This window comes from Thalassophryne amazonica, unplaced genomic scaffold (assembly GCF_902500255.1).
Source record: "Thalassophryne amazonica unplaced genomic scaffold, fThaAma1.1, whole genome shotgun sequence".
Classification (NCBI taxonomy): Eukaryota; Metazoa; Chordata; class Actinopteri; order Batrachoidiformes; family Batrachoididae; genus Thalassophryne; species Thalassophryne amazonica.
In genome coordinates this window covers 325754-353274 of record NW_022986242.1, presented here as the reverse complement: position 1 = coordinate 353274, position 27521 = coordinate 325754, and the positions used below count along the sequence as shown (strand labels likewise).

The 27521-nt window shown below is 42.8% G+C and overlaps 1 protein-coding gene across 1 annotated transcript in view; it reads left to right on the top strand.

Annotated features, from left to right (window-relative positions):
• LOC117505756 (atrial natriuretic peptide receptor 1-like) overlaps positions 1-27521 on the top strand; it is a 301825-nt gene that overhangs the window by 156075 nt on the left and 118229 nt on the right. The window contains exon 5 of the mRNA XM_034165299.1: positions 8389-8524. Coding sequence (XP_034021190.1) covers positions 8389-8524 — 136 coding nt within the window. The remainder of the gene's footprint in view (positions 1-8388; positions 8525-27521) is intronic.

Genomic DNA, 27521 nt, shown 5'->3' with positions numbered 1-27521 from the left:
ATAACACCCCTTGGGCACATATTGCGGCATTTTGGGATTACCTTTCACTGCTATGCTGATGATGTTCAGTTATACATGCCGATAACTGCTGGTAATCTCGTTCACATAAAATCCTGAGAAGATTGCCTTGCATCAGTGAGAAGTTGGATGTCTTGAAACTTCCTACTTTTAAACTCTGATAAGACTGAAATGATGGTTCTTGGTCCAGTGAGACATCAGCATCAATTTGAGCAGTTAACGCTCAGCCTAGGCTCGAGTGTCATACATCACACTGACAAAGTGAGGAACCTTGGGCTAATTTTTATCCTACATTGTCCTTTGACCTCCACATTAGAAATATTACGAGGACTGCTTTCTCCCACCTGCGAAATATAGCGAAGATTCGTCCCATCCTGTCTATAGGCCCGGTCCCACTGGCGTTTAGGAAGATTTGCTTATGGATTGCGCACAAAATTGGCTCATATTCACCTAACATCCGCAATATGCGTGAAACATGCTTGTATGAGTCAGCTGACACCCGCACACATCCGCAATTATCCGCAGAGGCACGTTTTTCCGTTGCCAGGATTTTTGAACTGCACAAAATTTTGGCTGTGGATGACATCCGCCTTACATACACAATACATACTCAATCTATGTGCTGTATATTCGCTTTCATCTGCTGATATCTGCAACTGACAAGGATTTGCGGCTTGGCAGCGGACTGGGACAGTGTGTAAAACGGATACTTTGCGTGCCCATCATGTCCACATCACGAACTAAAATAAGTTGTAGTGACTGCATACACATTGGCCACAAATAAAGTGTTTTTGTTACGTCTGCCTTGCATCTGATTTGCAAATCAGATGCGCTGTGTTCACAGCTGGACGCCGTTCTTTGTTCTACCGGCTCCCACGCGCTCTGCGCTGGATGCTGCCTATATAAAAGAATTATTTCATGGCCGATTAATCATTTTATTCTGCAAATTGGCTGTTGAAAACGGCTCTGGTCACCTCCTGAGTTACAGAGGAAGCTGCAGAAAGCATTTTGAGCCATCGAAAAAGGTAATTATTTGACTTGTTTACATTGTCAAGGCTTGATAAAAACAGTTTCGTGTTTTTTCCTTCTTGTCTGCAGCTGTTACAGTATTTATTCCTATTTATAACAGATTTAACTTCTTGTTATAATCGTTCAGACGAGTTGTGCTCTGATGCGATCTGCTGACGTCACCACTCACCCTGTTCACTGCTTGTTTACTCCAATCAACTTGTCCAAGTCCAGCTATTGCTCCACAGCCTGTATTGTTGGTGTGAATAGTGATGCCGACAGCCCAAGTGCGCTTCTTTAATGACCAGATGCCGTGCATGCGGAACGTGTGCGATGCATTCATAATACACCCGTAATACTGCCGTGATAATCGCAATGCATCAGATCCGTTTCCTCACTACATGCATTATATAACCGTGATTGTTCATTATATATTCGCTATACATTATTAATATATCCGTAATTCATACTGGGACATTTGTCATTTTTGGCCATTTTTGTTGCAGACGACAACGAACGCCCGAAATTTGTGTACTCAATTCATGCGCAATGTTTCTGTGAAGGCTCTCAGTTGTCCAGGTGGTTTCCATAGTAGAGAAGCTTGAATCTTCGACTGGACTGGGTTGCTTGACGCGAGGACGTTTCGCTTCAAATCGCAGAAGTTTCCTCAGCTAAAATTTTTGCTCTCTTAGTCTGACTTCTGTCTTGACTCTTGTAGAGAAGAATAAAACAGAAGCCACAAAAGCTGGAGTTTTCTCCCCACTAGGACTGGGCCTTATGGCTGATGCTGAGACCCTGATCCATGTGTTTTTCTCTTCTAGATTGGACTACTGCAATGTTCTATTTTCTGGTTTACAGCACAGTAGCAAATCACAACAAAGTTGCCTCAAGGTGCTTCACACAAGTAAGGTCTAACCTTACCAACCCCTCTTACTGTGTTCCCACTGCGACAGTTTCACGCACGCTTGTGCACGACACCGTCATGTGCATGAAACCGTTGCAGTGGGTTCATTCACACCTGCCTGTCGGCTCGATGTTTTCGTGGTTCGTTCATACGAGCTGTTCCGCCATGATGTGCCCTGATTTGTACTTATTCATCCTATGTGTGAAGGGGCCCTAAACATTTAGCATTTTGTACAGATCAATGTGTCAGAGTAAAAGCCGTTGCACCATTTCCAGTGAAGTCCAAATGCACTCACCGGCCACTTCATTAGGTACACCTGGCCAATACCAGGCTGGACTCATTTTTGAACCGCTGTGCTGTGATTTTTTTAGTGGCCAAGACTCAACACAGAGCTGGAAACATTCCTCTGGGATTTTGTTCCAAACTGACATCACCCAGCAGAATGAATCCATGCTTTCAGAGAAAGACTGCGTTTCTAAGAAAAACTCTTTCGCTGTGCTTTACATTGATGCCCCACATTTACTCCTCCAGCTGAGGCCAGTACCCATGTACAGCCAGGTGGAGTGGGTCAGTACAGATTAAATGTCTTGTCCAAGAACACAAATGGGTAACATGAGCAGGATTCAAACCCAGGCGGGCCAGCTCCTTACCCACTCAGCTACTTGCTCGACAGATCCACGCGTTCAGATTTTGACTGTCTGAAAGTGGCAGCAGAAATCCAGAGTCATCAGACCAAGAAATGTTTTTTCTCATCTCCTTTGCCCATTTTGGTGAGTCCATGTCCACTGTAGCCTCCGTTTCCTGTTCCCAGCTGACAGGAAGCGGTGTCTGCTGTAGCAGACTTTGGTTAGACCGAGTGGTTATTTGGGTTCCTGGTTGCCTGTCTGGCCTCAGTCAGAGTCTTGTAAATCCACTTCTTCCATATTCCGATGTCCTGGTTGACCTTCAGCAGATTTTCTTGACCCCTTAAAGGCATCATGTTTCTGTCATGTGATTGGCTGGTTAGATGTTTGGTGTAATGAAGAGATGATTAGGTTGTGCCTAATAAAGCGACAGGTGAGCGTATGTTGTTGTTGTTGTTGTTTTGTGACAGCATTCTAATCTCAAAGTTCTTATTTGCTTTCTACTCCAGAATACTAAGTGTCAGCTTTAATATAAGGCTCATTAAAACCAAATGAAGTCAGCACCTCATTTCAGAATAAAGCACATTTTGTTCATGAGTGCTGTTCTTATGACATAATTTGATATTTGGCTGCTCAGTTGTTCTGTCCCCATTATGTTGTTGTTTCTTTTCTTTCTTTTTTTTTTATTTACAAATAGGCAGATTAGAAGTCTGGAGTTAATTTCAAATGTTCTATTTCAATCTGTTTCTGTTCACTGATGAAGTCCAAACAGCTGTTAGTGAAGCAAGAAATAATTAGGCGGAAATACCAAAACAAATCCATCAGTGAGATCATAAAAACATTAGACATCACCACAGCAAGCGTTTAGTACATTATAAAAACAATAAGATCAGCTGACACCAACAGGCTCATAAAACCACCACCATGTGTTTAGGGTCTGGTCCCACTGGGGAGAGGATTAATTGCACATGAATTGAGTACACAAATTTTGGGCGTTCATTGTCGTCCACAACAAAAATTGCTAAAAATGACAAATGTCCCAGTATGAATTACGGATATATTAATAATGTACAGCGAATATATGATGAACAATCACGGTTGTACAACGCATGTAGTGAGGAAATGGATCCGACGCATTGAGATTATCACGGTAGTATTACGGGTGTATTATGAATACATCGCACACATGTTGTGTGTGCACAGCATCTGCTTTGCGGTCATAAAAGAAGCGCACTCGGGCCGTCAGCATCACTATTCACACCAACAATACAGCCTCTGGAGCATTTGCTGGACTTGGACAAGTTGACTGGAGTAAAGAAGCAGTGAACAGGGCGAGTGGTGACGTCAGTGGATCACATCAGAGCGCAGCGCGTCTGAACGATTATGACAAGAAGTTAAACTGTTATAAACAGGAATAAATACTGTAACAGCTGCAGACAAGAAGGAAAAAACACACAACTGTTTTATCAGCCTTGTCAATGTAAACAATTCAAATAATTACCTTTTTAGACAGCTCAAAATATTCATTCATTCTGCAGCTTGCGAAAGTCCCAGCTGCAGCTTCCTGTGATTCAGGAAGAGATTAGAGCCATTTTCAACAGGCAATTTGCACAATAAAATGATTAATCCGCCACAAAATAATTATTTTATATAGGCAGCATCCAGTGCAGAGCGCGTGGCAGCCGGTAGAACAAAGAACGGCATCCAGCTGTGAACACAGCGCATCTGATTTGCATCCACCACAAATCAGATGCAAAGCAGATGTAATAAAAACGCTTTATTCGTGGCCAATCTGTATGCAGTCACTACAACTTATTTTAGTCCGTGATGTGGACATGATGGGCACGCAAAATATCCGTTTTACACACTGTCCCAGTCTGCTGCCAAGCTACAAATCACTGTCAGTTGGCGATATCAGCAGATGATGGCGAATATACAGCGCATAGATTGAGTATGTATATGTATGTATTGAGTATGTATTGTGTATGTATTGTGTATGTAAGGCGGATGTCATCCACAGCCAAAATTTTGTGCAGCTCAAAAATCCTGGAAACGGAAAAACGTGCCTCTGCGGATAACTGCGGACGTGTACGGGTGTCGACCGACTCATACAAGCATGTTTCACACATATTGCGGATGTTAACCGAATATGAGCCAATTTTGTGCGCAATCCATACACAAATCCTCCTAAACGCCAGTGGGACAGGGCCCTTAAATGACAGAAGAAACAAAGACAAGAGCCGTTACAACAGCTAGCCAGATCAAGAACGCCCTCCAGGAGGTGCACATATCAAAGTCAATAAATTACCAATAAACATTTTCTGCAATGGCCAATTCAGGAAGTGGGTTCAGTTCAGCCACATTTCACATGTGGAAGACAAACTATTCCAAGAACAAGCAGGAAGTGAAGGCGGTTAGTTCTGGCAGCACATCACCAGGACGTTGTACACAAACCCATGCAGATAATGCACCCATGCAGATAACAATGCAAACCCATGCAGATAATGCACAAACACATGCAGATATTGCACAAACCCATGCAGATAATGCACCCATGCAGATAACATGCAAACCCATGCAGATAACCCATGTAGATAATGCACAAACACATGCAGATAATGCGCAAACATATGCAGATAATGCACAAGTACATGCAGATAATGCGCAAACACATGCAGATAATGCACCCATGCAGATAACAATGCAAAACCATGCAGATAATGCACAAACCCATGCAGATAATGCACAAACATATGCAGATTATGCACAAACCCATGCAGGTAATGCACCCATGCAGATAACATACAAACCCATGCAGATAATGCACAAACATTCAGATAATGCGCCATACATGCAGATAACATGCAAACCCATGTCGATAATGTGCAAACCCATGCAGATAATGCACCCATGCAGATAACATGCAAACCCATGTAGATAATGTGCAAACCCATACAGATAATGCACCCATGCAGATAACAATGCAAACCCACGCCATGCAGAGAACTCATGCAGATAATGCACAAACATATGCAGATAATGCACAAACACATGCAGATATTGCACAAACACATGCAGATAATGCACCCATGCAGATAACATGCAAGGCCATGCAGAGAACCTATGCAGATAATGCACAAACATATGCAAATAATGCACAAACACATGCAGATATTGCACAAACACATGCAGATAATGCACCCATGCAGATAACATGCAAGGCCATGCAGAGAACCTATGCAGATAATGCACAAACATATGCAAATAATGCACAAACACATGCAGATATTGCACAAATCCATGCAGCACATGTGCAAACACATGCAGATAATGTGCAAACACATGCCGATAACATGCAAACCCATGCAGATAACATGCAAACCCATGCAGAGAACATGCAAACCCATGCAGAGAACCCATGCAGAGAACATGCAAACCTATGCAGAGAACATGCAAACCCATGCAGAGAACCCATGCAGATAACATGCAAACCCATGCAGAGAACATGCAAACCCATGCAGAGAACCCATGCAGATAATGCACAAACATGCAGATAATGTGGAAACCCATGCAGATAATGTGCAAAAACATACAGAGAAAGTGTAAACCCATGCAGACAAGGGGAGAACATGCAAACCCTGAAAATTCTTGCTGTGAGTGATGAACATGACACGCTGAAGGTTTCAGATTTTTGTGATAGTTTCTTGTTGCTTAACCCCATCAGCAATTTCAAATCCCACTTAATAGCAAACATTTTCAGGGAGGATTATGGGTAATCATGTATTGATTTTACATTTATGAGTCAGCGTGGTGTCCATTAAGTGTGTGGACCGGTTGATCCGGCAGTGTTCCAGTACAACGGTGACGTCAGTGCCAGCCGTTAATGGGGCTGCGTTCAAATGCAATTAAACGAATCAGTCGGTCTCCAGCTTCTGTTCCATCAGATGAGCACTCAGAGCTCTTCTGCTGTAAATTAGACTCACAGCAGGAACAGGGTCACATCATGCCGTCTGTCTGGATTCCATGCAAACTGACACGTCCACATAGAGACGGCATACACGCACGTAGTTAGGTAATTACTGAGTTCTGCAAAACTCTGATTTTTTTTGGACAGAAATCAGAAAATGAAGATGATGAGTAACTGCAACCTGTCAAACTTGCATTTGGTTAGAAAGTGTTGCGATGAATTGTATTTTGTTTTAGTGTGATATACACATATTTGACCAAGGATGTGAAATATTTGCTCATGTAATCCATCAGGACGTGAGTCAGCATCTATAATTTGCACATAAAGTGTCGCACAAGTAGATTAGTATAGTTCGTAGTCAGCTAAGTCAAGATGGGAGAGAAAAAAAATTTCTTTATTTCAAGTAAATATTATCTTGGTAAGTGCATGAACTAGCTACTGAGTAGACCCGCTCACTTACTACAGTCGCTGAGAGAGAGAGCTAGCTAAGTTCACCAATTAGTGTAGACTGAATTTTTGGGGGCTTACACTGATTGTTAGGGCCCGGTCCCACTGGGGAGAGGATTAATTGCGCATGAATTGAGTACAGAAATTACAGGCATTTGTTGTCATCCACAACAAAAATGGCTAAAAATGACAAATGTCCCAGTATGAATTACAAATATATTAATAATGTATAGTGAATATATGATGAACAATCAAGGTTGCATAACGCATGTAGTGAGGAAACGGATCCGACGCATTGCGATTATCACGGCAGTATTATGGGTGTATTATGACTGCATCGTGCACGTGTTGCGCGTGCACGGCATCTGTATTGTGGTCATAAAAGAAGTGCACTTGGGCCGTGCACTGGGACATTTGTCATTTTTGGCCATTTTTGTTGCGGACGACAACGAACGCCCGAAATTTGTGTACTCAATTCATGCACAATTAATCCTCTCCCCAGTGGGAGTACACAAATTACAGGCATTTGTTGTCGTGCTGCAGCTTCCTCTGTGATGCAGGAGGTGATTAGAGCTGTTTACAACAGGCAATTTGCAGAATAAAATGATTAATCTGCCACAAAATAATTATTTTATATAGGCAATTATTTTATATAGGCAATTATTTTATATAGGCAGCGTCCAGCGCAGAGCACGTGGCAGCCAGTAGAACAAAGAAAGGTGTCCAGCTGTGAACACAGCGCATCTGATTTGCATCCGCCGCAAAACAGATGCAAAGCAGATGTAATAAAAATTGCTTTATTCATGGCCAATCTGTATGCAGTCACTACAACTTATTTTAGTTCATGATGTGGACATGATGGGCATGCAAAGCATCCGTTTTACACACTGTCCCAGTCCGCTGCCAAGCCGCAAATCCCTGTCAGTTGTGGATATCAGCAGATGACGGCGAATATACAGCGCAGTAGATTATGTTTGTGTGTGTATTGAGTATGTATTGAGTATGTAAGGCGGATGTCATCCGCAGCAAAAATTTTGTACAGCTCAAAAATACTGGCAACAGAATCATATTTTACGCATATTGCGGATGTTAAGCGAATATGAACCAATTTTGTGTGCAATCCATACGCAAATCCTCCTAAACGCCAGTGGGACAGGGCCCTTAGACCGCTACCCGGTTATTGATTTTATGAAATAAGCTAATTTTGCAGTTATGATGTTATATATTTGTCCATGATTGGTTTCTTGCTGACACATGCAATCATGGCAGTGGGAGATGCCAGGTATCACTGCATCACCAAGTTTACAGCCCCGCCTGCTTCCACTCTGCTGTGTGTGTTCGGTTGATCACAACAGAACATTTATAGACAGATGTTTTTTTATTTTTTAATCTCTAACACTGAATTGATTCCTGTTTTCCAGATGAACATAATTGCTGCCGGTTTCTATGACAGTGTGATGTTTTATGCTCACACTCTGAACGAGACCATGACAGCATTCGGCAGCCGTCCGCCGGGCCAAGCCGTCACCTGGCAGATGTGGAATCGAACCTTCCAGGGTGAGTGAACATTGTGACACATTTTTCACAAAAAGTAAAGATCAGCTGCAGTATATAAAACAAGAGCAATCAGAGAGTTCTGACATCTGCCAAACCAGATCCAGATCACCTCCAAAATTCAGTGGAGTCTTCGATGGCCTGTGGTGCAAATTTAGTGAGAAGCTGTGAAGTAGTTTCGATGTAATCCTACAAAGCCTATATAAAGGGAAATCTTGATCCAGAATCCTGATCTGGATCTTGATCAAATTTCACTTGCAATTATAAAATGTTGTTAAGGGATCTTCTGATTATACCTGCCGCAAGCAGAAAGTCTGCTGCAAATGGTGTTTTGTTCTACACTAAAAAAGATTTGTAGAATCCAGCTGTAAATTCTCAATGTAAATTCTCAGTCAACAGTGACATGTGAAATAACTCATTTGACATAACTCAACAAGATGAGACTTGTCTGAGTCAAGTGGAGACAACTTTTTCACACTATGTTCTTTAATACGTCTACTAGGGAAAGGGAAAAAATTGGTACGCACAATATTGTGGTATTTAATCTTACGACAAGAGACTTGATCTTTAAAGTACAGAATTGATATAATTTAATTTCATTCAACAGAGGGTGCCCATGTATTGACAAGAAAAAAAAGGGTGGATTGCATAAAATTTACACATTGATGAAATTGAACACTGCTGTTTTTTTTTTTTTTTCTTTATTACTAAAAGGACCTAAAACCGAAGAGTGCAAAAATTACAGATGGGGCGAGTATGTTTTAAAGGATGAAATTCAGCAACCATTCGCGAGCCAAACGTGCAGTGAACCGAGCAGGGCGGGCGGGCACTGTGCCACCATCTCTCTTAGCCTGCATGTTCGGTTGCTTTGTGCAACCTGCTGCTGTGCGACCCAGTGCTGTGCCAAGGCATGAAAATTATTCATCCTCTTCATTGTCTTTCGGCTGTTCCCGTTAGGGGTCGCCACAGCAGATCAATCGTTTCCATCTCTCCCTGTCCTCTGTATCTTCCTCTGTCACACCAACCACCTGCATGTCCTCTCTCAGCACATCCATGAACCTCCTCTTTGGTCTCTCTCTTCTCCTCCTGCCTGGTGGCTCCATCCTCAGCATCCTTCTCCCTATATACCCTGGGTCCCTCCTCTGCACATGTCCAAACCATCTCAATCTCACCTCTCTGACTTTGTCTCCAAACCGTCCCACCTGAGCTGTCCCTCTGATATGTTCATTCCTAATCTTGTCCATTCTTGTCACTCCCAAAGAGAATCTCAACATCTTCAGCTCTGCCACCTCCAGCTCTGCCTCCTGTCTTTTTGTTAGTGCCACTGTCTCTAAACTATACAACATAGCTGGTCTCACTACTGTTTTGTAAACTTTCTCCTTCACTCTTGCTGATATTCTTCGGTCACAAATCACTCCTGCCACCTTTCTCCACCCACTCCACCCTGCCTGCACTCTCTTCTTCACCTCTCTACCACACTCTCCATTACTTTGAACAGTTGACCCCAAATATTTAAACTCATCTACTTTCACCACTTCTACTCCTTGTAACTGCACTATTCCACTGGGCTCCCTCTCATTCACACACGTACTCAGTCTTGCTTCTACTGACTTTCATTCCCCTTCTCTCCAAAGCATATCTCCACTTCTCCAGACTAGACTCAACTTGCTCTCTACTCTCACTACAGATCACAATGTCATCTGCAAACATCATAGTCCATGGGGACTCCTGTCTGATCTCATCTGTCAACCTGTCCATCACCACTGCAAACAAGAAAGGACTCAGAGCTGATCCTTGGTGTAATCCCACCTCCACCTTGAATGAGTCTGTCATTCCGACTGCGCATCTCACCGCTGTCACACTATTCTTGTACATGTCCTGTACTACCCTAACATACTTCTCTGCCACTCCAGACTTCCTCATACAATGCCACAACTCTTCTCTTGGCACCCTATCATAAGCTTTTTCTAAGTCCACAAACACACAATGTAACTCTTTCTGTCCTTCTCTGTACTTTTCCAACAGTATTCTCAGAGCAAAAATTGCATCTGTAGTGCTCTTTCTCGGCATGAAACCATATTGCTGCTCACAGATCTTCACCTGTTTTCTAAGCCTAGCTTCTACTACTCTTTCCCATAACTTCATGCTGTGGCTGATCAGCTTTATGCCTCTGTAGTTACTGCAGCTCTGCACATCACCCTTGTTCTTGAAAATAGGAACCAGCAGACTTCGTCTCCACTCCTCAGGCATCCTCTCACTTTCCAAGATTTTATTAAACAATCTGGTTAGAAACTCTACTGCCATCTCTCCTAGACATTTCCATGCCTCCATTGGAATGTCATCTGGACCAACTGCCTTTCCACTCTTCATCCTCTTCATAGCAGCCCTCACTTCTTCCTTGCTAATCTCTTTTACTTCCTGATTTACTCTCACCACATCATCCAGCCTTTTCTCTCGCTCATTTTCTTTATTCATCAACTCTTCGAAATATTCCCTCCACCTTTTCAGCACACACTCCTCACTTGTCAGCACATTACCATGTGCATCTTTTACCACCCTAACCTGCTGCACATCCTTTCCAGTTCTGTCCCTTTGTCTGGCCAATCGGTACAAGTCCTTTTCTCCTTCTTTACTATTCAACTTCTTGTACAGCTCGCAATATGCCTTTTCCTTTGCTTTTACCACTTCTCTTCTCGCCTTACGCCGCATCTCCTTGTACTCCTGTCTACTTTCTTCATCTCTCCGACTATCCCAAAACTTTTTCGCCAACCTCTTTCTCCTTATGCTTTCCTGGACCTCTTCATTCCACCACCAAGTCTCGTCTTCCTTCCACTGTCCAGATGTCATACCCGGTACTGCCCTAGCTGTCTCCCTCACCACATCTGCAGTACTCTTCCAATTGTCCAAAATTGCTTCCCCTCCAACTAGTGCTTCTCTCACCTGCTCGCTAAATTTCACACAGTCTTCCTCCTTCAGCTTCCACCATCTGATCCTTTGTTGAGCTCTCACTCTCTTCTTCTTCTTTACCTCTAAAGTCATCCTACAAACAACCATCCTATGCTGTCTAGTGACATTCTCTCCTGCTACCACCTTACAGTCTGTGATTTCTTTTAGCTTGCATCTCCTATAAAGAATGTAGTCCACCTGTGTGCACCTTCCTCCACTTTTATATGTTACCCTGTGCTCCTCCCTTTTCGTAAAGTAGGTATTCACCACAGCCATTTCCATCCTTTTTGCAAAATCAACTACCAGCTGTCCTTCCCCATTCCTATCCTTGATACCATATCTACCCATTACTTCCTCATCACCTCTGTTCCCTTCACCAACATGCCCATTGAAGTCTGCTCCTATCACCACTCTTTCATGCTTGGGCACACTCTCCACCACCTCATCTAACACACTCCAGAAATCTTCTTTCTCCTTCATCTCACAACCTACCTGTGGGGCATATGCTCTGATGATATTCATCATCACCCCTTCAATTTCCAACTTCACACTCATCACCCTGTCAGACACTCGCTTAACCTCCAACACACTTTTAACATACTCTTCCTTTAAAATGACCCCAACACCATTTCTCTTTCTGTCCTCACCATGGTACAACAACTTGTACCCACTGCCGATGCTCCTGCTCTTACTTCCCTTCCACTTGGTCTCTTGCACACACAATATGTCTACCTTTCTCCTCTCCATCATATCAGCCAGCTCTCTCCCTTTACCAGTCATACTACCAACATTCAAAGTCCCCACTCTCATTTCCACCCTTCTAGTTTTCTTCTTCTCCCGCTGTTCGTGGCAACGTGTTCCTCCTCTTCTTCGTCGTCGTCTTCGCCCAGCAGTAGCCCAATTTCCACCGGCACCCTGTTGGGCAATAGCACCAGTGGCGGACGTTGTTAACCTGGGCCGCGACCGTTCCGGTATGGGAATTCGATTCTGAGTCTGCATAGTTGGGTTGGCTTGTTTTACGCCGGATGCCCTTCCTGACGCAACCCTCCTCATTTATCCGGGCTTGGGACCGGCACTCAGAATGTACTGGCTGCACACACCATGTGTATTCATCCAAGATAGAAAAACAGTTCCCTGCCTGATGCGCTGTAGCACGCCTCATGATATAGCAGTTAAATCTACGCTGCTCCACCCCAATAAACTACTTTTACTGCTTTTCATGCAACTAAGTGTGGAGTTAAGGATACACTCACAGGCAGGCAGTTTCCTTCAAAAAGTCTTTTAATTATTTAATTACCAAATATGTAGTATGGATCGCCTGAGGGGAAAAAAACAGCAACAACAAAAATGAATGCAATGTGCATTTGTTTTCAATATGATTTATTATATAAAGTCTTTAGAAGTGTATTTGTACACTTTTCTCTGTGGTTTAATCTTACATAACGCAAACAAATCACAATATATTGTAATATAGAGCAATACTTGTACAATGATATTTCTCACGTATCGTGATACTTACCAAATCAGCACCCGAGTATCTTGATACATACTGAATTGGCACTTGAGTATCCTGATACGTATTGTATCTGGAGTTAAGAGTATCGTTCCAACCCTTACATAAAAAGTAAGACCCTTCAGCTGCTCCCTTCTTTGCACTCAGGGTCGCCACAGCAAATCCAAGCTGGAGCTGCAAGTTGAATTGGCACAAATTTTATGGCAGATGCCCTTCCTGATGCAACTCCACATTACATGAAGAAATGTGGCAGGGGTGGGGTTTGAACCAGGAACCTGCTGTACTGAAACCAAACACACCAACCAGTTGGCCACCAGCACTGGTCAAGTTTTAAATAACCGGACATAAAAGCCAACATTCTGAACTGTCTCATTCATCTTTTATCACATGACAGATGATCAACAAGTGATCATTTAGTGCCTGGTCCCACTGGTGTTTAGGAGGATTTGCGTATGGATTGCGCACAAAATTGGCTCATATTCGCTTAACATCCGCAGTATGCGTGAAACATGCTTGTATGAGTCAGCTGACACCCGCACACGTCTGCAGTTATCCGCAGAGGCACGTTTTTCTGTTTCCAGGATTTTTGAGCTGCACAAAATTTTGGCTGCGGATGATATCCGCCTTACATACTCCATACATACACAAACATACTCAATCTATGCGCTGTATATTCGCCATCATCTGCTGATATCCGCAACTGACAGGGATTTGCGGCTTGGCAGGGGACTGGGACAGTGTGTAAAACGGATGCTTTGCGTGCCCATCATGTCCACATCACGAACTAAAATAAGTTGTAGTGACTGCATACAGATTGGCCATGAATAAAACGTTTTTATTACATCTGCTTTGCATCTGATTTGCGGCGGATGCAAATCAGATGCAAATCAGATGCGCTGTGTTCACAGCTGGACACCTTTCTTTGTTCTACAGGCTGCCACGTGCTCTGCGCTGGATGCTGCCTATATAAAATAATTATTTCATGGCAGATTAATCATTTTATTCTGCAAATTGGCTGTTGAAAACAGCTCTAATCACCTCCTAAATCACAGAGGAAGCTGCAGCTGGGCCATTCGCGCGCACATGCACGCACGTGAACAGCTAACAAGCTGCAGAAAGCATTTTGAGCCATCTATAAAGGTAATTATTTGATTGTTTACATTGTCAAGGCTTGATAAAACAGTTGCATGTTTTTTCCTTCTTGTCTGCAGCTGTTACAGTATTTATTCCTGTTTATAACAGTTTAACTTCTTGTTATAATCGTTCAGACGAGCTGCGCTCTGATGTGATCCGCTGACGTCACCACTCACCCTGTTCACTGCTTCTTTACTCCAATCAACTTGTCCAAGTCCAGCAAATGCTCCAGAGGCTGTATTGTTGGTGTGAATAGTGATGTCGACGGCCCGAGTGCAGATGCCATGCACGCGCAACATGTGCACGATGTATTCATAATACACCCGTAATACTGCCGTGATAATCTCAATGTGTCGGATCCGTTTCCTCACTACATGCGTTATACAACCGTGATTGTTCATCATATATTCACTATCCATTATTAATATATCTGTGATTCATACTGGGACATTTGTCATTTTTGGCCATTTTTGTTGTGGACGACAACGAATGCCCCAAATTTGTGTACTCAATTCATGTGCAATTAATCCTCTCCCCAGTGGGAGTACACAAATTACGGACATTCATTGTCGTCCCAGCTGCAGCTTCCTCTGTGATTCAGGAGGTGATTAGAGCCGTTTTAAACAGCCAATTTGCAGAATAAAATGATTAATCTGCCACGAAATAATTATTTTATATACACAGCATCCAGCGCAGAGCACGTGGCAGCCGGTAGAACAAAGAACGGTGTCCAGCTGTGAACACAGCGGATCTGATTTTCATCTGCCGCAAATCAGATGCAAAGCAGACGTAATAAAAACACTTTATTTGTGGCCAATCTGTATGCAGTCGCTACAACTTATTTTAGTCCGTGATGTGGACATGATGAGCACGCAAAATATCTGTTTTACACACTGTCCCAGTCCGCTGCCAAGCCGCAAATCCCTGTCAGTTGCGGATATTAGCAGATGACTGCGAATATACAGCGCATAGATTGAGTATGTTTGTGTATGTATTGAGTATGTATGAAGTATGTAAGGCGGATGTCATCCGCAGCCAAAATTCTGTGCAGCTCAAAAATGCTGGTAACAGAAAAATGTGCCTCTGCGGATAATTGCGGATGTGTGCGGGGGTCGGCCGACAAGCATGTTTCACGCATATTGCGGATGTTAAGCGAATATGAGCCAATTTTGTGCGCAATCCATACGCAAATCCTCCTAAACGCCAGTGGGACAGGGCCCTTAGATTGAGATCTGGTTCAAAATCTGCATCTTTGACAGAAATGTAGATTCATGTATGTTGAGTTATTGTGAGAAATCCTCATTGGTCCAGACAAAACCACTGATTTGTTATTGTTTTCTTCAGTTCTGTAAAATAGCTTCTTTTTTTTTTGTTGTTGGTAAGGTGAGTTCAAGGCGTCACGTTGAAGATAAGGGGACAGCATATTCAGTTCTGGTCAGCTGTGGTTTTGGGACTTCAGAGCGGGTTGCTGAGCCTCCACGGAGGGTCGCACTCTCACGAGTGCTGCTGTAGTTGGAGCATGTGGTGTGAGTGATCCTCGGTGCCTGGCTTCTCTCGGCCCCTTTGTGCTGCACTTCCCTCTCCGCGGCTCTTATCTTCCAGCTCGTATCTGTAACACACTAATGACGATTTTCCATGAAACCTGTTGAGAATTAAGAGAATGTTTTGCTGCGATATCGGCTGAGCAGGAAATAAAAGCCATTTGTCTGCTGCCGTTTAGAACAGAGTCTGAGGGTTTGTGACCCTGGGGCCTCGGGGCTGGATGGGAGCCCTGGAAGATGCCAGCGATTATAGATATGTGCTGCAGAAGGGCCCAGGATGTGTGTTAGTGTCCCTGTTTAATGAAGACAGAAGGCCCATAAAGGCCTGAACAGGACACCTGCTTCCTACTTCACCACACAGCGTCTGCATCACAGTGTTCCACATCATGACTCACAACAAATACCATGTCACAAACAGAAAGAAAGTTGTCAGAGTACAAGAAAAGTCTTGTGTGGAACCAGGAAGTGAATATGATCAATTGGTGCAGCTCTGCAACTGGAAACAGGAAAGTGTCGTTACTAAGGAGAAATCTGCTGCAGACATGACAGCACAGGTGTTAGTGCTGCTGGCTCAGGGTCCAGAGGTTACAGTTTTTGTCTGTTGCTTGAACACGTTTTGCAAAACTTTGCTCATAGTTTCAAAACTCACAAAGAAATAAGACACAACACTGGGAAAGAAACCATTCACATCTGTGTCAAATAGAAACTCTTGCTATCAAAACTGGACAATCCTTTGCCAAAATGTCACTGTGATGACAAAATGATGCCCACTTGCATCATATGAATACACTTTCAAATCAGCAGCAACACATGAGTCTACTTTATATAAAACACTGCAGTCTTTCATTTTCACTGTTTTTTATTCAGTTCCACATAAGGGAAGCTTTCACAACGACCAAAAAATGAAATGATCAACACTATATGTTGCACTACTGGACTTTACAGTATAGTAAAGTCAGTTAAAGCAATAAAACAAAAATTAAAACAAAGAATAAAAAACAACAAAACACAGAAAAACACAATTGTGCCTTCGCACTGCAGGCTTATGGATCCTGGCGTGTGTTGGGGTCTGGCCACAGGATCTCATCAACATTACAAGCTGTGTCTTCTCTGGCTAAGCATCATGGGAAATATTGCCTTGTGTGCTGAATCCATCCATGGATAGACCTCACCTCAACATCTCCACAGCTCCACTGCCTGCACAAGAGGCACGTGGGCATGTGGTTGCTGGTCATATACACGCCATCTCCAAGCGGAAAAAAATTCCTCTATAGGATTTAAAAATGGCAAGTAAGGGGGCAAATACACAACTTCAAATTGATTGTGATCAGTGAACCAGTTCCGGACCAGAGCAGCCCAATGGGAACTCACATTATCCCAGACAACAACAACCCTGGGCTGCTCTGGTCCGTCCTGTCCTACTACATCAAGTGCATCTAAGCATGCTACAGTGTGTTGCGTATTATATGGACCCAGTTTGGTATTATGATGTAGTAGTCCTCGAAAGCTGATGGTGGCACACAAGGTGATGCGCTGCCCCGGGGCGTGCACAATTTCCTTTTGGCCAATTATATTACGTCCTCCGAGTCTATTTTTGGTCAGGTTGAATCCAGCCTCATCAATGAGAATTACTTCATGAGGCTGTGCAGCTCCATCCATGTCCAAGATTCTCTGTAACAAAAAATATATTGCGGATGGCTTTTACTCAAAGCACACAACTGCAGTACAAAGCATACAGAACCTATCCAGCCCACCACACAGGAACCTGTGTAGCTTCCTGAATGTGGTACATATTCAGCTGTTACAGGAATGCAGCTATTCTGTATTACATGTACTGTATACATGCACATATAAAGCACTGTAACACTCACCTGTACATAGTCATGTTGGAGTTCTTTGATCCTGCCACTGTTCCTCTCATATGGGACCTTGTACAGTTGTTTCATGGTCATGTTGTGCTTTACCAGGATGCGTCTGATGGTAGTCATGCTAACTTGATTTATGTTGCTGAACACTTGCCTGTCTGCAAGTATTTGTTCCTGTAGCTGGCAGAGACGGATTGCATTGTTTACCTGTTTTCCAGTCTGAATGTTCTTATTATGGAGGAAACTGTGAAACGGCTTTGATTAAGGTGAACTCTTTGTCCAGCTTCTCTCATAGTCAGGCCATGGTTTATGACATGGTTCACCAAAGTTGCTCTTAGGTCATCTGAAATAACGGTCTTTGCATGGCCTCTTCGACCATGTCCTCCTCTTTCTCTCCGTCTTCCCCCTCCTCTGTCTCTGTCTCCACCTCTCCCTGCCTCCATGCTTGCGAAGTTCTCAAAATGGCTTAACTGAGGCCTTTTTGTAGCTGGCTGACTGGTGTTCAGTTTTGTAAGCAAGTATTTTCAGGTGTGTGTTTTCACACCTGTATTTTCAATTACCCAGTGCGTTTTGTATTTTGAATAGATGTGTTTTCCCAATGGTAATGTAAGATTTCATTTTTGAACAAAGTGCTTTATGTTGAAAATAGTGTGTAGTGAGCAGGAGCAAGTGTGTTGCAGAATTGCAACTAAAGTCCAAAGCAGCGCTTTTGTTTAAGGTATGGTTACACTGTGTTTAAGGTATAGGAACAACAACTTCACCATACGAGGTCTGTTAGAAAAGTAACGGACCTTTTCATTTTTTCCAAAAACTATATGGATTTGATTCATATGTTTTTACGTCAGCCAAGATTGAACCTTCTTGCGCATGCGTGAGTTTTTCCACGCCTGTTGGTTGCATCATTTGCCTGTGGGCACGCTTTGAGTGAGCACTGGTCCACCCCTCTCGTCGTCGTTTCATTGCGAGGAAATGGCGGAATGATTTGGGCTTTTTTTCCATCAGAATTTTTTCAGAAACTGTTAGAAGCAGGCAGCTGGAAACCATTCGAAAACTTTATCTGGCTTTTGGTGAAAATTTTACGGGCTTCACAGAGAATAAGGAGTGTTACTACAGCTTTAAGGACGGCCCACAATGGCGCGCGGCGCGCCGCGCTCCGAGCCGCCATCGAGAGGCAGAAACCACCACATCATTTCTAAACGGATGGCTGTGTGGAGCCGGGACCGTTGTGTGCAATTTCTCTGGTTATCACAAGAGCTGGACATCAGCCATTTTCCGGCAGATTTCACTTTTAACAAGAGATTTTGTCATGGAAAGCTGCGCGGAGGCTTCGCGCGTCACAACCGATTCGCTGATGAAGCGAGACAAAGGAACACCTCCGTTTCGGAGTGCCAGAGGACAAGTTGGGACATGCCTGTCTCGGCTTTCACTGCTTACCATTCGAGTGAGTATAAGAGAAATTGTGGAGAGCTGGGCATGTCGTCTCACTACATTAAAAAGGCCGTATGCTCCGATTCGATGGTGATTAGCTTTGATGCACTATGTCAATCAAAAAGCCTTAGTTTTGCCTGTGTATTATCCTGTAGACATGTCCTGTTGACTGCCACCTGCTGATGGAAAATGACCAACAACTGTGGTTGAACTTGTATGTATGTAGTTTGTTTGCCAAGGCTCCGCCCACCAAGGCCCTGCCTTCACGTCAGCATTACCTAATAAATTAAGCTAGCAGCTGCAGGGACAAGCATGACGCCCACCACCTGCACGTTCCTGACACAATACACAACATACTGGGAAAGTTACACCGGCTTTAACTCCAACGTGTTGCTGCAGATGGTACAGAACTTTTCATCGGTACTGCAAACTCAAAACACTGTTTCAGAACACACAAAACACAGCCTGGGCTAAGTGAAGGATTTACTTAAAAAAGATGATGTGCTATTTTCGCTACAGTTTGCCAGAAGGCACATGGGACTGCAGAGTTGATCTGTTTTCTGTCTCTGCTCCCATGAAGCTCATGCAACAGGCAGAGGTTACAACTAAAAACATTCTGTCTCCAGGCTTCATTTGAACCCAAGTGACAGAGGTCAGAGGTGATGCAGCTTGATCTAGAATGAACTGGTTTTACCGCGTCCTCTATCATCACACAGCTCCTGCTATTTGTTGTGAGGCTGCTGTGAACTTTGACCTTTAACCTCCTCAGCCCCACTTCAGCGTTGACTCCTCCAGAAGTTGCTCAACAAAATGATTAAAACATATAGAAACAGACTCAGTGACTGAATTCAGACGTAACGAGATGCAGATCATTTAAGTATTTGTTTTGTTTTAGTTTATTTAAAATAAATTCTTGAGATGGTTTTGCTGGAAAGGAGTTAATGGAAAATTAATGGATTTGTCCATCTGTTTATGCAGGATTTGATCACTTCAAAATAAAAGTATCTCCATTTTTTTGCTGGTTTTACTTTATTTTCAAATTGAATATGTTGCTACAGATGTAGTGTTCAGAATAATAGTAGTGCTATGTGATTAAAAGATTAATCCACGTTTTGAGTATATTTCTTATTGTTACATGGGAAACAAGGTACCAGTAGATTCAGTAGATTCTCACAAATCCAACAAGACCAAGCATTCATGATATGCACACTCTTAAGGCTATGAAATTGGGCTATTAGTAAAAAAAAAAGTAGAAAAGGGGTGTTCACAATAATAGTAGCATCTGCTGTTGATGCTACAAACTCAAAACTATTATGTTTAAACTGCTTTTTTAGCAATCCTGTGAATCACTAAACTAGTATTTAGTTGTATAACCACAGTTTTTCATGATTTCTTCACATGCTTGTTTGCTAGTGTGCTTGGGGTCATTGTCTTGTTGAAACACCCATTTCAAGGGCATGTGCTCTTCAGCATAAGGCAACATGACCTCTTCAACTATTTTGACATATCCAAACTGATCCATGATACCTGGTATGCGATATATAGGCCAAACACCATAGTAGGAGAAACATGCCCATATCATGATGCTTGCACCACCATGCTTCACTGTCTTCACTGTGAACTGTGGCTTGAATTCATTGTTTGGGGGTCGTCTCACAAACTGTCTGCGGCCCTTGGACCCAAAAAGAACAATTTTACTCTCATCAGTCCACAAAATATTCCTCCATTTCTCTTTAGGCCAGTTGATGTGTTCTTTGGCAAATTGTAACCTCTTCTGCACATGTCTTTTATTTAACAGAGGGACTTTGCGGGGGATTCTTGCAAATAAATTAGCTTCACACAGGCGTCTTCTGTCACAGCACTTACAGGTAACTCCAGACTGTCTTTGATCATCCTGGAGCTGATCAATGGGTGAGCCTTTGCCATTCTGGTTATTCTTCTATCCATTTTGATGGTTGTTTTCCATTTTCTTCCACGTGTCTCTGTTTTTTTTTCCATTTTAAAGCATTGGAGATCATTGTAGATGAACAGCCTATAATTTTTTGCACCTGTGTATATAAGTTTTCCCCTCTCCAATCAACTTTTTAATCAAACTACGCTGTTCTTCTGAACAATGTCTTGAACGTCCCATTTTCCTCAGGCTTTCAAAGAGAAAAGCATGTTCAACAGGTGCTGGCTTCATCCTTACATAGGGGACACCTGATTCACACCTGTTTGTTCCACAAAATTGACCAACTCATTGACTGAATGCCACACTACTATTATTGTGAACACCCCCTTTTCTACTTTTTTTTTTTTTACTAATAGCCCGATTTCATAGCATTAAGAGTGTGCATATCTTGAATGCTTGGTCTTGTTGGATTTGTGAGAATCTACTGAATCTACTGGTACCTTGATCCCATGTAACAATAAGAAATATACTCAAAACCTGGATTAATCTTTTTAGCCACATAGCACTACTATTATTCTGAACACTACTATATCAATAGAATCTTAAGTATATTTCTATTTATTTATATGCATGCTTATCTGTACCTGATGGAGGTCAGATTAAAATAATGTCTTGCATTTTGTGCAACCCCAAAAAGTTGGGAAGGGGGTCATTTAGGGCTACTGACAAGGTCAACAAAAACAAACAGGTGATTGTCATAATTATTTTGTACAAAAGCAGCACTCACAAAAGGCTGAGTCTTTGAGCAGCAAAGACGGGCAGAGGATCTCCAGTCAGCAAATGTGTGAGAAAATTATTAAAATGTTTAAAAACAATGTTCCTCAAATAAAGATGGAAGGGATTTGCATATTTCTCCCTCTACAGTGCAGAATATCATTAAACAATACAAGGAATTTGGATGAATTTCAGTGCATAATGGGAAAAAGGATGCAAACCTAATGGCCCAGTCACATGGCACACGACGATTCCTGAACGAAGGGAAAAAGTAAAAAAGTCACAATTCGTTGAGAAAAGATGGATGAAAGAGCTTTATCACTGAACAGTCTATGAAGAAGAGTGAAAAAGGGACGAAAGAGGAACCAAACAAAACCGAAGTTCACGATCGTGACGCTTTAAATTATGAATGTATTATGAATGCATCGCACATGTGTTGCACGTGCACGGCACCTGCATTGTGGTCATATAAAAAGCACACTCGGGCCGTCGACATCACTATTCACACCAACAGTACAGCCTCTGAAGCAAGTGCTGGACTTGGACAAGTTGATTGCTAAAGTGCACTGACACGAGCCTGCCTTTTCCTCACGACACATCACGTTACGCAGAAAGAATTTTGAAATGTTTAAAAAAATCTTTCACGCACAAATGTCGTGCTATGTGGCGAGATCTATTCTTGAACACGACATGCAGCTCAAGTGGAGTAAACAAGCAGTGAACAAAGCGAGTGGTGACGTCAGCGGATCACATTACAGCGCACTTCGTCTGAACGATTATAACAAATTAAATCTGTTATAAACATAAAAATACATGCTTTAACAGCCCCACACAAGAAGGAAAAAACACACAACTGTTTTATCAAGCCGTGACAATGTAAACAAGTCAAATAATTACCTTTTCAGACGGCTCATAATGCTTTCTGCAGCTTGTTAGCCATTCGAACGGCTCCAGCTGCAGCTTCCTCTGTGATTTAGGAGGTGATTAGAGCCGTTTTCAACAGCCAACTTGCAGAATAAAATGATTAATCCGCCACGAAATAATTATTTTATATACACAGCATCCAGCGCAGAGCACGTGGCAGCCGGTAGAACAAAGAACAGCGTCCAGCTGTGAACACAGCGCATCTGATTTGCATCCGCCTCAAATCAGATGCAAAGCAGATGTAATAAAAACGCTTTATTCGTGGCCAATCTGTATGCAGTCGCTACAACTTATTTTAGTTTGTGATGTGGAAATGATGGGCATGCAAAGTATCTGTTTTACACACTGTCCCAGTCCGCTGCCAAGCCGCAAATCCCTGTCAATTGCAGATATCAGCAGATGACGGCGAATATACAGCGCATAGATTGAGTATGTACTGTGTATGTACTGAGTATGTATGGAGTATGTAAGGCGGATGTCATCTGCAGCCAAAATTTTGTGCAGCTCAAAAATCCTGGTAACGGAAAAATGTGCCTCTGCAGATAATTGTGGACGTGTGCGGGTGTCAGCCGACTCATACAAGCATGTTTCACGCATATTGCGAATATGAACCAATTTTTTGTGCAATCCATACGCAAATCCTCCTAAACTCCAGTGGGGCCGGGCCTTAAGCTATATATATTGACTTAAAACAGAAAACTGTCAAAAGGGAGAATAAATATAAGTGTAAAGATGATATATAATGAATATATCAGAGCAGTAAATTGATCAGTCTGTGTGAACGTGCATTGACTCCCCATGTGCCGTTATTTCCGCAGCTCTTTATATAATATAATATAACCGCAGCTCTTTATATAATCTTTTGAATTATCTACCTGTTGCCACATGTACAGAAGAGCTGGATTGTCATTCCTACACTCATATTGTTATATTTAATAAAAAATAATAAGTGCAAGCAGGAGCTGCTGCTGTCGCTGATGCTGCATTCAAGTACCGTCGAAAATTACACAACTTTTTTGTTGTTTCAAATTCAGCAGTTGGTTGTGGCAAAATAATTAATTGTATCCACACAAAAGATTAATTCTGGCATATATAAGGTACCTGAGCCCAGTGAAGCTGACCCCCCCACCCACCCCCACCCATATAAAAAAAAGCCAAGCAAACAGGCTGAGTTTGCCCTGTAATTTCCCATGGTACATGAACGCAGCAGCAGCCTCGGCGCTCACAAGCCAACTTCTGTACTGTGTGAAAACATTCAGCCAGTCATACGAAGTCAAACTAAACAATAACGTTACAAAAACTAAACAAACGATTAAAAAACGTCAAGTATGACAGCAAAACGAAACACAGATGAATTGAGGTTTTTGTTGCCCTTTGTTCAAATTTTTCAACAGTTTAAAAATCCTGACGAAGCTCCAGCTGCAGGAATGAAGCTGAGCGAAGGTTAAACGATGCCAACGAAAGTCCAGATTTCTTGTTTCGTTTGGGCTTCATTGCCCTTTGTTAAGTGCCATGTGACTGGGCCATACGCTGAACACCCATGATCTCTGATCCCTCAGATGGCACTGCATCAAGAGCAGTCATTCATCAATAGCTGATATAACTACAGGGGCAAAGGATTAAACCCACTTAAAATTTTACAGTGCAAAAAAGAAGCCTTATGTTAACCTTGTTCAAAAGTGCTGAAATTGTCTCTGGGCTTGGAAGCATCTGGGTTGGACTCCCACACAGTGGAAACTTGTACTGTGGTCAGATGAATCAGTATTACAGGTCGTTTTTGTCACTGTATGGTCTAGACAAAAAAATGCAAAGGACCATCCAAACTGTTATCAGTAACAAGTCCTAAAGCCAGACTCTGTCATGGTCTGGGGTCGTGTCAGTGTCCTTGGTAAAGGACATTTACACTCTATGATGCAGCATTAATGCAGAAAAGTACACAGTATAATGTGTATGTGTGTGTGTGTGTGTGTTATATATCAGGTAGGGGTCTGTTGTGTGTTGGGGGGGCGTGGCTGGATGTTTTGGTGTTCTTTTCTTTTCTTTGCTCTCCAGGTGGCATGAGGGCTGATTTGTCTGTGAAGAAGGTGCTGGCTGAAGAGTCTTCACCCTCATCAACATCATGGAAAGCACCTGTGATTGGTGCTCACGTGCAACCTGGACGACTTGCAGCTGAAGCAGATAATTGGATGGCGTTCTGCATTTAAGTCATGTGTGATTTGAGCAGAACTGCCGGGAACTCGACCTTGTGACGTTCGTTTGTGAGACGCTGAGGACCGCGCCTGGGTTTTGACACATCGAGCCCGTGAAGCAGGGAGGGGTGAGGACACATGCTGTCAGCACACACTAAAGGTAATTAAGTGTTTAAGTAATTGTTGATAGTAACTTGGTGTTTTGTTACACAGTATACTGGAATTGTGAAGAGAATTGTGCAGTTTGCTTCTCACTGCTGTGGCGTGAAGGATAAGTGATCCTCCACTTGTTGTGAGAAGCTGCTCATTTGCATAAAGTAAAAAAAGGACACTGACCTGAGTGTGTTGCTGATAGCGTGTGTTTATTGGAAGATATAGTTGTATCTGTTGACTTACCTCACCTTCTCTTTGCTTCACAGAGAATCAGTTTGTCGTGTCCACCTGGGGGGTGTTTGGCGGTGGTAGGAAGTCCAGGAGCGCCGGCTTTAATCCTTGCGGGCGCTGGAGAGCGAGCCACGAATCACTCCACCAGAGGGACGTTGTTTTTATGTTTTTACACTTTTAAGCACAGGTGAATAATAAATAGTTTCTGTTTGGAACCGCTTTCTGGTTATTTTTAGCGCTGGGTCCTGTCTGACGCAGGTCCGCTCCTCAACCCGCGTCAACACATAACAGGGGTCATTGAGATCAGAGATCATGGGAGAGGTCAAGAATAAAGCTTATATCAAATACATAAATGAATTGAGAGAAATGAGCCAAAATAAATGCTGAAAGCAGAAAGAGAAAAGCACAAATGTAACATTTCCCCTCAGGCAGTGGGAAAAAATCAGAAGTGGATTCACACAGGACTCTGTGGGCGCGTCTTCCCACTATGTTTTTCCCATGATGCCACTGGGGGCCGGCGGTGGTTGCTGTGAGGCTTATTTGTCCATCCCTCCTCGTCCGCTGCTCCTTTTTTATGTCATCCGTCTGTCCACTCATGTCTCTGCTGTCGTCGCGCTTGCTGACCCCATGTTTAAGGAAACTGCCGTCTTTGTTTCCGCCGTCACCTCAGACTGTCACGCAGCAGACCGATGGGGATGCGGGTCAAAGGTCAACGCTTCTACACATATGTATTTATTTGTTCGACAGCTTTGCGTCACGTTTTCTCAGATGCTCGTGGGTCAGAGTTCAGCGGCACAGCGTGCAGCGTGGTTACCGTTTCCCTGTAAACGTTTTCTCTCTGAATCTTTACCCAAACCCTGTTTCTCTCTCTATTTCTGTCGGCGCTCTTCTTTCTGGTGAGATTTTCCGTTTTCTCTCTGTTGTTGCTGTCAATCACTCAACTTTTTGTCTTTTTTATGGCTCCACTCGTCCTCCCTCACTGACAGCCAGCGCTTTGTTTTAGTCTTTTATTGTTAAAAAAGCCCGTTCCCCCCCCCCCCCCAAAAAAAAGATTTCTGTAAATGTAACCATGTGAAAGAAGAATCTCCAGCCTCCTCCACCTTCCTCCAGCTGCCCCCAGCTCCTCTTGTCATTTTCAATTTATTTCATTCATATAGCGCCAAAGCACAGCAAAGTTGCATCAAGGTGCTTCACACCAGTAAGGTCTAACCTTCCTAACCCCCAGAGCAAGAACACAAGCGACAGTAGTAAGGAAAAACTCCCTCTGGTGATTTGAAGAAGAAACCTCAAGCAGACCAGACTCAAATGGGCGACTCTCTGCTTGGGCCATGATAGTGACACAGTTGGCAACACGAATATACAGGAAATTTTTGGAAGTTTTGGGAGTCCATACAGGTGCACAGAACGGGAGGCTTGCAGAAGAAGACACTCACTCCCACCTCTGGATGGAGCCGCACCTCAGAGAGAAAAAAACAGAATCAGACAGCAGAAAGACAACAAATACAGTGTAATTTGTCAGCATTAAGCAACAAGAAAAACAGAAGAAATACTAACGTGATCGCCGGCCACTAGCCCTATGCTTCACTAAAAGACCCAGAATTTAGATGAAGTTGAGGCTGCAGCACGCAATGAATTTAAAAGAGTAAAAAACACAGTAACATACTATGCCAGTATGCTAACCATATGAAAGGGAAAACAAGAGCAATCAGAGATCTCTGACATAGTCCAATCCGGATCACCTTCAAAATTAAATGTAGTCTTCCATGCCCTAATATGTATGTGTGGTGCAAATTTGGTGAGAATCCGTTAAGTAGCTTTGAAGAAATCCTTCAAAGTGTATATAAAGTGAAATCTTGATCCACAATCTGGATCTGGATCACCTTCAAAATTCAGTGGAGTCTTCCATGGCCTATTATCTATCTTTGGTGCAAATTTGGTGAGAATCTGTGAAGCAGTTTTGACGTATTCCTTCAAAACCTATATAAAGTGAATCTTGATCCAGAATCGGGATTCAGATCCAGATCACCTCCAAAATTGAATGGAGTCTTCCATGGCCTAAGATGCATCTGTGTTGAAAATTCATCAAAATCCGTGCAGTAGTTTTTACATAATCCAGCTAACAGTAATCCTTCAAAGCGTATATAAAGTGAACCTTGATCCAGAATCTGGATTCGGATCCAGATCACTTCCAAAATTTAATTGCGTCTTTCATGGCCTAATATTTATCTGTGGTAAAAATTTGGTGAAAATCCGTAAAGCAGTTTTGACGTAATCCCGCTAAAAGTAATCCTTTAAAGCCTATATAAAGTGAGTCTTGATCCAGAAGCCGGATTCAGATCGGATCACCTCCAAAATTGAATGGGTTCTTCTATGGCCTAATATCTATCTGCGGTGAAACGTTTGTCAAAATC